The 13,028-nt window shown below is 49.4% G+C and overlaps 1 protein-coding gene across 2 annotated transcripts in view; it reads left to right on the top strand.

Annotated features, from left to right (window-relative positions):
• Grk3 (G protein-coupled receptor kinase 3) overlaps positions 1-13,028 on the top strand; it is a 106,039-nt gene that overhangs the window by 50,649 nt on the left and 42,362 nt on the right. For both annotated transcript variants that reach the window (XM_021186876.2, XM_029533628.1), the window contains 5 exons: positions 70-144; positions 4,719-4,780; positions 8,939-8,990; positions 11,044-11,135; positions 12,345-12,444. In XM_021186876.2, the coding sequence (XP_021042535.1) occupies positions 70-144; positions 4,719-4,780; positions 8,939-8,990; positions 11,044-11,135; positions 12,345-12,444 (381 nt within the window). The remainder of the gene's footprint in view (positions 1-69; positions 145-4,718; positions 4,781-8,938; positions 8,991-11,043; positions 11,136-12,344; positions 12,445-13,028) is intronic.

Here is a 13,028-nt window from a genome sequence, read left to right as displayed (position 1 = left end):
TCCCTCCCTCCCTTCCTTCCTTCCTTCCTTCCTTCCTTCCTTCCTTCCTTCTTTTTTCCCTTTTTAAAGCAATTCTCAAAGCAAGCTGTAGAACATGTCCAGAGCCATCTCTCCAAGAAGCAGGTGACGGCTACGCTTTTTCAGGTAAGATAAGATCACTTCAAAAACGAATGTCCCGACTTGCCTCCCTAGCAGACTTGGTAATGTTCCCTCGGCTCATCAAACACACTGACGTGCATGGCTGTCTGCTCGGAGCACGCAGGTCCTCTTGCTGCAACCTACTATAAGTGCTGACAGGCCTTACAGACGTCCCTGGATAGGGGCCGCTTGGCTGCGGTGGTCTTGTAACTGTATGTTCTGGAAATCCGTTGAGCTAAGACAGAGCTGAGCCTTCCTCCCGCTTGGCATTCGGTGTCTGTGATAAGTGGGGGTGATGTGGCTTGTGGCGATTATCCTCTGGATTAAGTGAGATTTATGTGCCAGAGCTAGAGGTGATGCTCTGAGCACTCTGGGGTCGCATACCGCTTGACTGCTTCTATCCTGAACGTTACAAAGCTTTGAACCAAGACTCGGAAAGCTGGCCCCTCGTGACAGGCCTGTGTGTGTTTGCTGCTCTATAGGCTGACTGGCTTCTCCCCTGAGAGACTTTTCCAGCCCAGGTTTTCTGTAGTGGTGGCCATGGGAATGAGGACAGTCAGGCCCTCAGATAGGTAACATATGTTTCTGTGATCATTAATCAGTTTTCCAAAGTGAAGTAACAGATTCATCCTTTATTGGATTATCAGCTTCTTTATACAGTGAGACACCCAGGCTAGCCCCTGGATCCACCATCTCCCAACAGCCATTACAGGCTGCATGCGATTGTGCCTCACCGATTCAAAGAACAGGGCAAACTTCTGCAAAACAAAGTCGATAATTCTCGGTTCCTGGGCACCCGCCTAGCGGCACGTCGGGCACTGCTGTCCTCTTGGAGTTAGCTGGACCTGTCTGCATACTCCAGAATGTTCCCAGAGTTAGGATCAGAGTCCTGGATACCCTGACAAGCCAGGCTGGACTACTGGTCATTAATAAGAAATATACACAAGCCAACTTAATTATGAAACGCAGAGGAGGAGAATTTCTGGAGCATGGCCACACTGGGGAAAAGGATGAAGAGATCCACCCCACCCCTACGTCCATCGTCTGAGTCCTGACCAGAGGATAAGTTTTAGGCTCTATGCGTAGCTGAGCAGTCCTGTGATCATGTCTATCACATTTGTATTCTGATGAGTCCTTAGAATCACGCAATCCATGTCCTCTTCCTGGGCCAGCTGGCACTGGGCTTCTCTGGGCTTCAGCCTGTTCCTCCTCCTCGGAGTGTGAGACTCCTGGGGAAATTCCAGTTCTCTGCTACCTTGCTATCTCCTAGCCTGGTAGCTGAGGGGAGGAACATAGTATCTTTTTAGGTTGTCCTCATCCCTGCCTTGCCCTTTACAGGAAGAATCTATGTTTCAGTTCTGGGCCTGACGCCCTCCCCTGCAGCTTCCGAACCCAGTTTGCTTGGAGATTTGGTGAGGTGGGCAACTACAGGGTGCTTTGCAATGGACCTGCCCTTCTCACCAGTCCTCAGATGAAAGCTGAGACCAGATATGTTGTGTTTTATAAAAAATTAAGGAGAAGAGAGAAGGAACATGTTTGGTGAATGTGAAGATGGATGTGGGGGAATGGGCTGCCTCCTCTGGCCCATGCTGAGGCATCCCTTCCCTCTGAGGAACCAGCCATACTGTATTGTATAGACTAGAGTTTATTTAGGGCATGGGGAGGGGAGTTGAGAGGGTAGTAGAGTCAGAGAAGAGAGAGAGAGAGAGAGAGAGAGAGAGAGAGAGAGAGAGAGGCAAGTAGCCCCTATTACAGGGAGTCAGGCACACCTGGCTATTGCCAGGTAACTGTCAGATGGAGCCTAGACAAAATGCTAGCAAGACACCTTACAGTAAAACAGCGTGGTGCTGATGTCCAAATTGCCGCCTCATATTTATAGTGTGAGTGCTTTGGTTTTCAACTGATTTGCACAGATAGCCTGTAGCCAGTCACACCTAACATTGCTGAACTGTATCATAGACTACACGGCATGTCACTTGAGGTTCCCACGAGGGAAATGAAATACAGCATTAAGTAAGATTTCTCTTCAAGAGCCAACAGTGACTGCTTGCAGTAAAGAGTTTTAATTTAACTCTTTGTTTATTTAACTCTTTGCTATCAATTATTTCTTTATATTAGCCACTTGGGATACTGTGTCCAAGAGCAGGAGTGGAGGCCCCAGCAGTCTGGTTAGCCTCTGCAGGCTGCATTTCTCTTGGAGATGGCAGAAAGCCAGAGACACTGGGTGGGGTTTATTCTTCTATAGTTACCCTTTCCTGAGAATGCCCAGAGTCCCCAGAGAACCATATTCATCCCTTCTGAGCACCTTGGTGGCTCCTCCATCTCCTGCCCCTGGGAGGTCCCTTTAGTTCAGCATCACCATGCTGGAGACCAAGCTTTCCAACGTGTGACCATGACATGTGCCAACCACATTCCAGCCTTGGCACCTCCTCCTCCATTCAAGATTAGCCTCAGTAACCATGAAACGATCACTACAGGTGAGAGTTACAGAGACTCAGGACATTACCAGGGTGGCCCCAGGGCACACCCACCTACAAGCTGTTTCTTCAGCACGATGGAACTGTTTGTGAGGCTCAGTGCCGCTTGCACCCTCCCAGTCTAGTGCTGAGCTGGATGCATGGCTAGATGGACAGATGGAGGTCCATTGTCTTGTGAAGTAACAATGTTTACAGTGAGACACAATGTGCCAAAGTCAATGCAAAGGGATCAATTGATACTCCTGTGTTTGCCAATCTGTTTTAGAGAGAAATGATTGCATAGGCAGATTTGGAGGTGAGAGAGGGGCCTAGTTAGATAAGGGAGAGGGACCTGACTGCCAAAAGGGTCTGGCAGGAGGTGGGAGAGGGGCCTGGCTGGCGGGTGACTAAAAGGTGCTCCACCCTGTGCTCCACAGGTGACATTCTTAAATTTCATTTACTTGGTTGTTGTTAATTAGATGTGACTTCCCACTTTTACAGACTGAGGTAACTGAGGGTCCTAGTGGGAATGTGTGCTCTCACCCTCACCCCCACTGCTGAATGCTGGCTTTGTCTCCTTTCACTGGTGTGTGTGTATGTGTGTTTGTGTGTGTGCATGTGTGAATAGTGTGAATTGTGTGAGTAGTGTGTATACATGTGTGCATGTTTGTGTGTGTGCATGTGAGAGTGAATTTGTGTATACGTTTGTGTATATGTACATACACGTGTGTGCACATGTGAGTAGTAGTGTTTGTGTGTGCACGTGTGTATGTTATGTGTGTGCATGTGTGCATATGTAAGTGTAAGTAGTGTGTGTTTGTGTATGTGAGAGTTCATGTATGAGTGTGCATGTGTGTGTATGTGTGTGTGTGTGTGCATGTGTGTTGGTTCTATAAAGTATCTAACAAAATCCACCTCAGTATAGAAGGGTTTGTTGGGTTTGCAGTCCACGGCGACACAGCCACCATGGTAGAGAAGGTGTAATAGCAGAGTCTACAGTCAGGAAGCTAAGAGGGGCGGAAGCAGCGGTTCCTGCAATGGAGCTGCTCTCTGTACCAACGTGGCTCTTCCCTCACAGACATACTGGGATATCTGTCTCCATGGCGATTCTGGACCCTCCTGGGTTGGCAATCAGTAGCTACCAGCTCAGGTTTGATATTTTTAAAACGTGGCAGGCAGTGGTTAAGGGGTCCTAGAGAGTCTTGGCTGCTTCTTCATTGCTGGGAAGAATGGAGCATTCGATGGAACAGAAATGTGAACTATGAATGAGCACCCTGTTCCCTGTGGAGAAAGTCTATCGGAGGAACATGGGACCTCACAACCAAGTCCCCACCTGAGCTCCCTGCTGCCAGGATACCTGTCTCTACTTGTTTTGACGTGATCTGAGTGAAGACGCTGAAAGGGTTAAATTTCCCATCATCCAACACATCAAACATATCAAGATATTTTCCCCAAAGAGCTAATGGACTCTGCTGAACTCTGAAGCATGGCCACCCGCCAGCTTCTTGTTGTCAACTGGAGCGTGTGGGACAGAAATCCTGGCTGTTTGTTCAGTGTGAGGAGGAGCAGAGCTGAGGCAGAGAGTGGTCCATCCCCACTTGAGGAACCTGGAGCTCTCTACATCCCCCAGGGTACTCATTAGAAGCCATGGCCACACCTGCTGAGCCTCACAGCCTCCCTCCCTCCTCTGAGTCTAAAAGGTATAACATTAATTAATTAATAACATTGCCAATTAGGACAATTAACCATGGGCCTATCACCTTCCAGTCTTTAAAACTCAGTCCACGTGGATGAGGCGCATAGCAAGGCATGCTGGGAGATTCACTCGTAGGGCCCAGGGCCAGATGTAAACGCTCAACCCCCTTTTCAGAAATTAGTCTGAATTCCAAGATGGCGACAGAGGGCCCCAGAGCTAAGGGCGGGGACCCTTTACGTGCCTCAGGAAGCCAACTCTGTCTGGTCAATAAGGAAGTGACAGCAGGAATGAGCCAGGTCATGATGAGGGGACAGTGAGAGAGACAAGCTTGGGTTAGCATCCCTTGGCCAACAACCTGTGGCCAGAAAGCTCCCTTTCTCTGATTCATTCCTATTTACTTGGTGTCCTTTCTTCTCTCTTCTTTGCAGCCATACATAGAAGAAATCTGCGAAAGCCTTCGTGGGGACATTTTCCAAAAGTTTATGGAAAGGTATGTAGCTTGGTGTGCGCACGATACATTCCCCCGGTGTGCGCTGCTTTATCCTTCCGCAGACCCTTCCTGGCTGGGACCCCAGGCCAGCCCTTTGTCACTCTTCCTTCTTGATGCTTTATGTTGTATCTCTGGGGGTATGTAGCCCTTGACCCCCACATTCTATTTCAACTTGTTCTAAAATTGAGACAGTCTGGAGAACTTCCATTTTACAAGGATAATAAGGGAAGCCTTTGCTAATTCGGCACGGTGGCTGTTTTATCAGATCCACATCTTAGGATCTTGAGGCACATCTCCCAAGGCAAGGGCCAAGCAGGGAGAGGACAGACTGTATACTCACAGACATTGTTTGCACTCTTAATGAATTCATCTCCCTGGGTTTCCAGGCTGCAGAGTAGTGTGTCATCCGATACACTGAAGTTGGTCAGCTCCCCTTGAGCTGTTTATGCATGTGTCTCACAGTCAGTTTGCACGCAGGGCTCTAAGCCTCTGAGAGCAGCCCCCTGCGTGTGTTCCCCTTGACAACAGTGGGTTGTGGTTCTACTAGAATGGAGAAATAGTTTATCCTGGCATGTACTCAGTATCTTGGAGACTGACATTCATATATGTGATCCTTGGCCTCTGATCCTGGGGCCAGCAGAAAATTCTGGAAAGAGGCTCAGTGAAGCCACAGAGGAATACAGGCTCATCCGGGGCCAGCCCCACTGCCTAGATTTCTCAAATCTGGCTCCCAACTTGGAGTCCATCTTAGTCTTGTGTGACTGGCTTCCACTTGTTCCATGCCTTGAGCCTGGCCTGTCTTTACCTCAAGAGTGGGTGAGCCCCTCATCATGGGAGGCCAGGGGTGTGACTAGCTTTGTAGGTAACACACATACACACAAACACACACCCTAGGGTGTGAAAACACATTTCAAAGCAGTTCAAGTTGTAGGTAAGTAAGTTACTTTGAAAATCAATTTGCTCATTGCAACATTTTAGTTGGAATTCTCAAAGTAAAAGGAGAAACAAAGGAACAAAGAAAGAAAGATGTGCATGCTTACCATGAGTGTGGAGTTTGGGTTTGGAAAGCATGGGCCTAGAACATCACCAGAGCTGTGCAGGCAGGTGGGTGGGGCAGAGGTGGGTGGGTGAGGCACCAAGGGGCTTGAGGGCTTTCCTGTGAGCCCTGCCATCTCTGGGAAAGCAGGTGAAACCTCTGCAGTGTGGCCGTGGCTCCCTGCTGCTTCTGGGGGGTGGGGTGGGGCACAGAATCTGAGAGCAGGGAGGCTTGGGAGCCCAGCTGACACAATGGCCCTCTTGTCCTGAGCCTCAGAACCAGTGCTGGAGTGACAGCAGGTGAGCCTGAGCCCCTCCCACATCCAAGGTTTACCCTATCACCTCCGGAGGGCCTTGGGCTCTGGCTGCCAAAGGCCCCTGGTCCCAAGAGGTTTGCACTCTGTGGCCAGGTGACCCTAGAGCAGAGACTCTGCCACACAGCCAGGGGACATCTGTGCCCCCTGAGGAGGAGTCTGTCACAGCAAGTTCATGCTTAGGTGGCAAATGGTGCAGGCTATTCCGCCCTCTGAGCTGACCCGAACTCTAAAGCTGGTTGTAAATGTGTCAGACCCCGTGGAGCCCAGACGACTCTGAGAAGAAGGGAGTCCCAAAGGTTTATGCTTCCGCATGAACCAGTGCGTTCCTGGACTGCAAGCCTTGTAGAGATGTTGAAGGGTCAGAGGGAGACCCTCTAAAGGATGTTTTTTAGGTTCAAGGGGAAAGTTGCTATGTGCTCGCAAAGACCCAATGGGATTTGGGTCACTGGCATCAGAAGCCTTTTATTTAGGGTCTTTTTAGTGATCCCTGGTGTGTGTGTGTGTGTGTGTGTGTGTGTGTGTGTGTGTGTGGTGTGCACATGCGCACACGTCAGTTAAAGCCTTTTATTTAGGGTCTTTTTAGTGATCCCTGGGGTGTGTGTATGTGTGTGGTGTGGTGCGGTGTGCACATGTGCACACGTCAGTTAGCAACGTAAGCTTTCTCCTAGGATGCTGACCCCTGTGACTTTATAAGATTCCCCTCTCCCTCCCCCTCCCCTCCATTTAAAGAAGCTTGGATTCTGTTTCTTTATGAGGAATCAGGAACTAGGAGAGATGCAACATCTGATCCTCTTCACCCCTCCCTTCCCCTCCCCTCCCTTCCCCTCCCCTCCCCTCCCCCCTCCTCCACTTCTTCCTTCTTTACTCCCCCTTTCCCTCTCCTTTCTCTAGCTGTAAGGATTGAATCCAGAGCCTCGTGTCTGTCAGGGAGGCATTCTACCACCACGCTGCACTACCCCAGCCCACATTCTACATTTCTCCTGGACCTCTGTAATATCAACACCACGCTCATTAATGAATAAGCAAACAGTAATGTCTGTGTTAAGGAGAAGGAGGGTAGACATGTGTCCACTGAGTCCATTTGTCCTTTGGGTTGTTTAGCACAGAAGTGGAAATCTCTAGGGACCAAAGACCTTTGGCAGCCAGAGCCCAAGGCCTTCAGGAGGTCAGAGGGTAAACCTTGGATGTGGGAGGGGCTCAGGCTCACCTGCTGCCACCCCAGCACTGACTCTGAGGCTCAGGACAAGAGGGCCATTGTGTCAGCTGGGCTCCCAAGCCTCCCTGCTCTCAGATTCTGTGCCCCACCCCACCCCCAGAAGCAGCAGGGAGCCACAACCATACTGCTGAGGTTTCTCCTGCTTCCAGAGAGATGGCAGGGCTCATGGGAAAGCCCTCAAGCCCCTTAGTGCCCCACCCACCTGCCTCTGCCCCACCCACCTGCCTCTGCCCCACCCACCTGCCTATGCCCCACCCACCTGCCTATGCCCCACCCACCTCCCTTCATAGCTCTGGTGATGTTCTAGGCCCATGCTTTCCAAACCCAAGCTCCACACTCAGCAAGCATGCGTGATTTTCAAGCATTCATGAATGAAGATGGTGATTAGCAAGCCACGGGGAAGGCCAGTGTGAGGGGGAGGGGCTCTCTGCTGTATTCCATGTGTCCCCGAGGAGGTCAGGAGCCTGTTGGTCTGGGTCCATCTGCTCACCACCCACACATGACCTTTGTCCAGTTCCATTTGCTGGCCTTGGTCTCGGCAGCCGTAAAGTGGGGTCAGGATGCCCCGGTTCATGGAGCTGTTGAAAGGAGTCAATGAGCCTTGTGGATTGGAGGCCCAGTGACCACAGACTGTGTTTGCTCCTCTTAGGATTATTTGTGTACATTGCTTTTTTTTTTTTTTTTTTTTTTTTTTTTTTTTTTTTTTGGTTGTTTAGAACAGAAGGTCTAAAAGAGTGGTCATGAGTCATCTGTAGCTACAAATTGAAATGTCCCTCTTGCAAAGAAGAAGCCAGCTCCGGGAGGTAGTGATTCTCACTGATCTCAAACTAGCAACTTGGTTGCACCAGTTTGCATCAATATGCGATTAAGTCAAATTATACATGAGGCAGGTGACAGTTGAGGAGAGCCACTGAGTCTTTCACTTAAACAGAAAAATATTTTATTTTGTTAATTGTATCTCATCATACCTGCCCTCCTCCTGCCAGCTCCTTCTCCCTCCAGCTCCTCTTCCTTCAGCTCCTCCTCCCTCCAGCTCCTCCTCCTCCCTCCAGCTACTCCTCCTCCCTCCAGCTACTCCCATGTTTGTTTCTTCCCAAGTTCATGGTCTTGCCTAAAATGACTATTGCTATGTGTATATACATGTGAATTTATATGTATAAGTGCATGTGTTCATATACTTACTCTCACGTGTACATGTGTGCAGGGATTAAACCTATGTGGGTGCTTATCCTTGGAGTGGACTGGTTTTCATTTAGGGGTGGGACCATGTCTCTTGTCCCCATCGGTAGGTCACCTGGTATTATTGATGTGCTGGTCTTGTTCCGGCAACCATATTGCTAAGAGTTCATGGGTGTAGTGTCCCTGTCATATGTTGGTCCTCTGGTTTTATAATCTTTCTACTCCCTCTTCCAAGATCTTCCTGAGCCACAGGAACAGGGGTTGCGTTGGAGGCATGCCAGTCGTGGTGTGTGAGAATGTTTTCCTTGTGTGAGAGTTGGCACAGGAGTTGGATCCCATCCCGTGAGCTCTTCTAGAACTCCAGTTAGGTGCTTACGTAACTCTCCAGTAACTACTTTTATTCTCTTTTAGCGATAAATTCACTAGATTCTGTCAGTGGAAGAATGTGGAGTTGAATATTCACGTGAGTACCATACTTCTCTGCACACACACACACCCTTTTTTAAATAAAAACTTCCTCTGCCCTAATGTCGTGAGAAAATGCTTTGTTCTGGAACATTCTCCCCAAGGGTATGCAGCGCAGTGCAGATGCGCTTCATACAAGTCCGTGGACTAAAAAGCTGGGCTCCCATGCTCAGTGATATGCAGTTGCGACCTTAACTTTCTTTCCTCATGTTTGTGTGAAAAATGAGCTTATGTGCGTAAGAAGGGCTATTTTAGGTTGCAATTGATTGACCCTTTACCAAAAATAACATCGGCAATGTAAGCCTTCCTTTCACTATCATGACTGCGCAGCCTGGGCTCTTGCCACACTGTGACGTTCCTTTCACCTGTCTTACTGCGGGATATAATAAAATGAGCAGGATAGTTTTCTAGAATAAGGTTGCAGAGTTGTTTGGTTTCGTTTTTCTTACTTTGGGATAGGCAGAAGTGGAGGTTGGGTATCCAGCTCAATGAAAGAGCACTGGGCTAGCCAGTGCAGAAGTCAGTCTCATACACACACACACACAGAGAGAGAGAGAGAGAGAGAGAGAGAGACAGAGACAGAGACAGAGACAGAGACAGAGACAGAGACAGAGACAGAGACACACAGACAGAGACAGAGACAGAGAGAGAGGCAGAGAGAGACAGAGACAGAGAGAGGGAGAGAGACAGAGAGACAGAGAGAGACAGAGTCAGACAGAGACAGACAGAGACAGACAGAGACAAAGAGAGAGAGACAGGGAGAGAACAACAACAAACACAGGGAGATGGAACAGAGTGACCCTTGACCACAGGCTGCCCCGCTGTGTGGTTTCTAGTATCTATCTCGCCATCCTCTAAGCTGTAATGCCAGTCACTCTAGGAAAGGACCACTCTGCGGGTCACGTTTGGCTGCACAGTTCTGTCTGCACCCTCCCCTCCCCTACATGGATCTTCTGGAGATACACGGCTTGGATCAGATAAAAGAATCAGTTGTTTTTGTTTTTAAAGAAATATTTTTGCTTAAAGCAGAGTTGTGGAGAAAGGGCTTTTTCAAACCTTCCTCTTGCATCCTGTGTCTCAGATGATTTAAAAGAAAGGGGTTGTGACACACGCACGTGCACGTACACACACACACAGAGTCATACACATGCACAAACATATGTACATACAGCCATATACATGTACTCACATGCACACATATACATATACACAGTCACACACATCCACTCACATACATACACACAAGCATACACACATACATACACAGGCTTACACACACACACACACACACAGACATACACACATACTCACACATATATATTTACAGTCACACAGTCATATGTACCACATACACACATATATATATATATATATATATATATATATATATATATATATATACAGTCACATAGAGGCATATACATATATACACAAACACACAAGGATACACAGCACAGGCTTACACACACACACACACACACACACACACACACACACACCTACCTTTCCTGACCCCTGTGCTCTGTCGATGGAGGGAATGTGCGTGTGAATGAAGTTTCTTTCTGTGGCTCTTTTTATGTTTGTGTGAGGAGTCCAGACTCCCACGGCCTGCCTCTCAGCATTTCCTGTCAGAGGGGGTTTGTTCTGAAACAGCTGCCCTCCACATGGACTCTTGCCTTCCCACCAGGACAGTGTGGAGAAGGCTGTTTGTCTCCGAACTCTAAGCTGCCTGGTGCCTGAGATCACTTCTCATGTTGTCTAGTAATTCTGCACTTGTGCTGCCCTGACGCCACAGCTTGCATAACCTAAGGTTTTCAAGAGTAGAGGGACCGTCCCCTCCCCTCCCTCCCCCTCCCCCACACCTGTCTCCATATTGGACCTGGTGTGCCTCCAGGTGGGTGGCAGCTGAGGCAGAAGGTTGTCCCTGGTTAGCATCCTGCAGTCTCATCTCTCAGCCTAAGGTCCTGGGAGTGGGAAGTGACACTGGGCTATCTGTCCTTACCCTGACTTCACATGATCTTATGTCTTTGTTTTGTCTTGTGCCTCCACAGCTGAGCATGAACGACTTCAGTGTGCACAGGATCATCGGCCGAGGAGGGTTTGGGGAAGTTTATGGCTGCAGGAAAGCAGACACCGGTAAAATGTGAGCCTCTGTCTCATCTCATGGGACTGTTAACGGGGCCTCGGTTCCACAGAAAGAAATAGATGTTTGGATTTGGTCGGGAAGCCTGGCCCTTTACTTCTTAGGGCCACTGGGGAAGCTAACAGGATCTGCACATGGAGTGCCCACAGCAGGGAGCCTGACCGGGTGTTGCTACCTGCTGCCCTTTGAGCTGAGCCAGTGCCCCATGATGCCATCCCTTGTGTAGGAATCCTGCCGAGCGTGTGCCCAGGACCTGACTATACTGACTGCTCGTTCTTCAGCGGATGGTTCTATGAAAACCATCCTGGCAGAGGGTGGAGACTGAAGCAGAGGTCCCGCATCAGGGATACATTGTTTCTCATGTTCTCAGGGCTCCACGGAGTGGTTAAGTTCCTTGCTGCCTCTCAGACTGGTTTTCTACAGGTCACGAGACAGAGCCTCACGTAGCCCTGGTTGGCCTGATACTCCCTGTGTAGACCAGGCTGACCTCAGACTCAGAGGTGCACCTCTGCTCACTGTGTTTCAGTTAACAAGCCATGCATTTTCTGAGTTCTGATACCACCCCCCACCCCACCCCACCCGAGGGGCAGTTCCAAGCAAATGTGACAGTCACAGGGGATTTTCCATCCTTAAAACTCTTGTAACAAGTTCAGAATCCTCTCTCAGCGTCCCACTGTTCTACTGAAAACCTTTCTTGCCGTCCTCTGTCTGTGATTTATGGAATAATCCAAATGACGGGCCAGTTCTCCCTTGTGACCTTGTCACGGGTTCTTTGCAAATTTTAAGTTGTCCCTTGGGCCCCTTAGTTAGCCCCTTAGTTAGCCAGGAGCAGACATGAGAAATCTTCTTGTCACCTGATAGAGCACAGGCCATGTGTGAGTGCAGAAGGATCCAGTTAGGGTCTTTATGCTGGAGTCCAAAGAGCTAAATCCTATCCACGCATTCACCTCTCCTGCTCAATAGCACCGGAGTGCACGTTAAGTATTTATTATTTTTGCTTCTGCCCCATTTATCTAATGCATCTCTATCCACACGGTTTGAGAAGTCCCTGAAGTACCGTGTGATCACTTTCTCCCAACAGTGGAGATTCCCCGGAGGGCACATGGGCGCCATCTTGCTTCTTCTTGCTGTGGTAGAAATAGCCTGGAGGTTGGTGTAGCCTGGTGTGGGTTCCTAGCCTAGACTCTACTCTCGTCTTTATGCCCCCAGGTATGCCATGAAGTGCTTAGACAAGAAGAGGGTGAAAATGAAGCAGGGGGAGACGCTGGCTCTGAATGAGAGGATCATGCTGTCTCTCGTCAGCACTGGGGTGAGTAGGTCCCATGGCTTCTGACATCTTGTCAGTTGCTATTGTCTGTCCCAGCTGATTACTAAGTAGATTGACCCAGAAAGAGTTAAGGTGTGACACAGGATGGGCTCATACTGGTTGAGTGGGGTGTGATGTCTCTCTCTGAGCTGGAGGGAGGCCTTCAGAGCCAGCACCTCCTCCTGGGGCAGTTCCCTTCTTCTGGCTTTCTTCATAGCAGAGCGTGGTTCCCAGAGGGTAGACAGTTATGGTGATAAAAACACTCCAATGTGATTTTAAAATGGCCTGCATGGAGGAAAGCTAGCCAGAGGAGGAAAGGCTGAGCCCTGCCCACCATAAGCCAGGCAGAGGGTGGGGCTTTGACTCCGACTTATTCGTCTGGGAGTGGTGTCAGGCCTCCAAGCCTCAGCTTCAGACCTGGAGATATGGCTTGGAGAATGAACATTTGAGGAGCAGGCATGAAGCCTTGCATTCGATCCTAGTACCACAAGCAGCAGCAGCAGCAGCAGCAGCAGCACCACCACCACCACCACCACCACCACCATCATCACCACCACCACCACCATCATCACCACCACCACCACCAC

The sequence above is a fragment of the Mus pahari genome, chromosome 23, assembly GCF_900095145.1.
Source record: "Mus pahari chromosome 23, PAHARI_EIJ_v1.1, whole genome shotgun sequence".
Classification (NCBI taxonomy): domain Eukaryota; kingdom Metazoa; phylum Chordata; class Mammalia; order Rodentia; family Muridae; genus Mus; species Mus pahari.
This window is presented reverse-complemented; position numbering and strand designations above follow the sequence as displayed.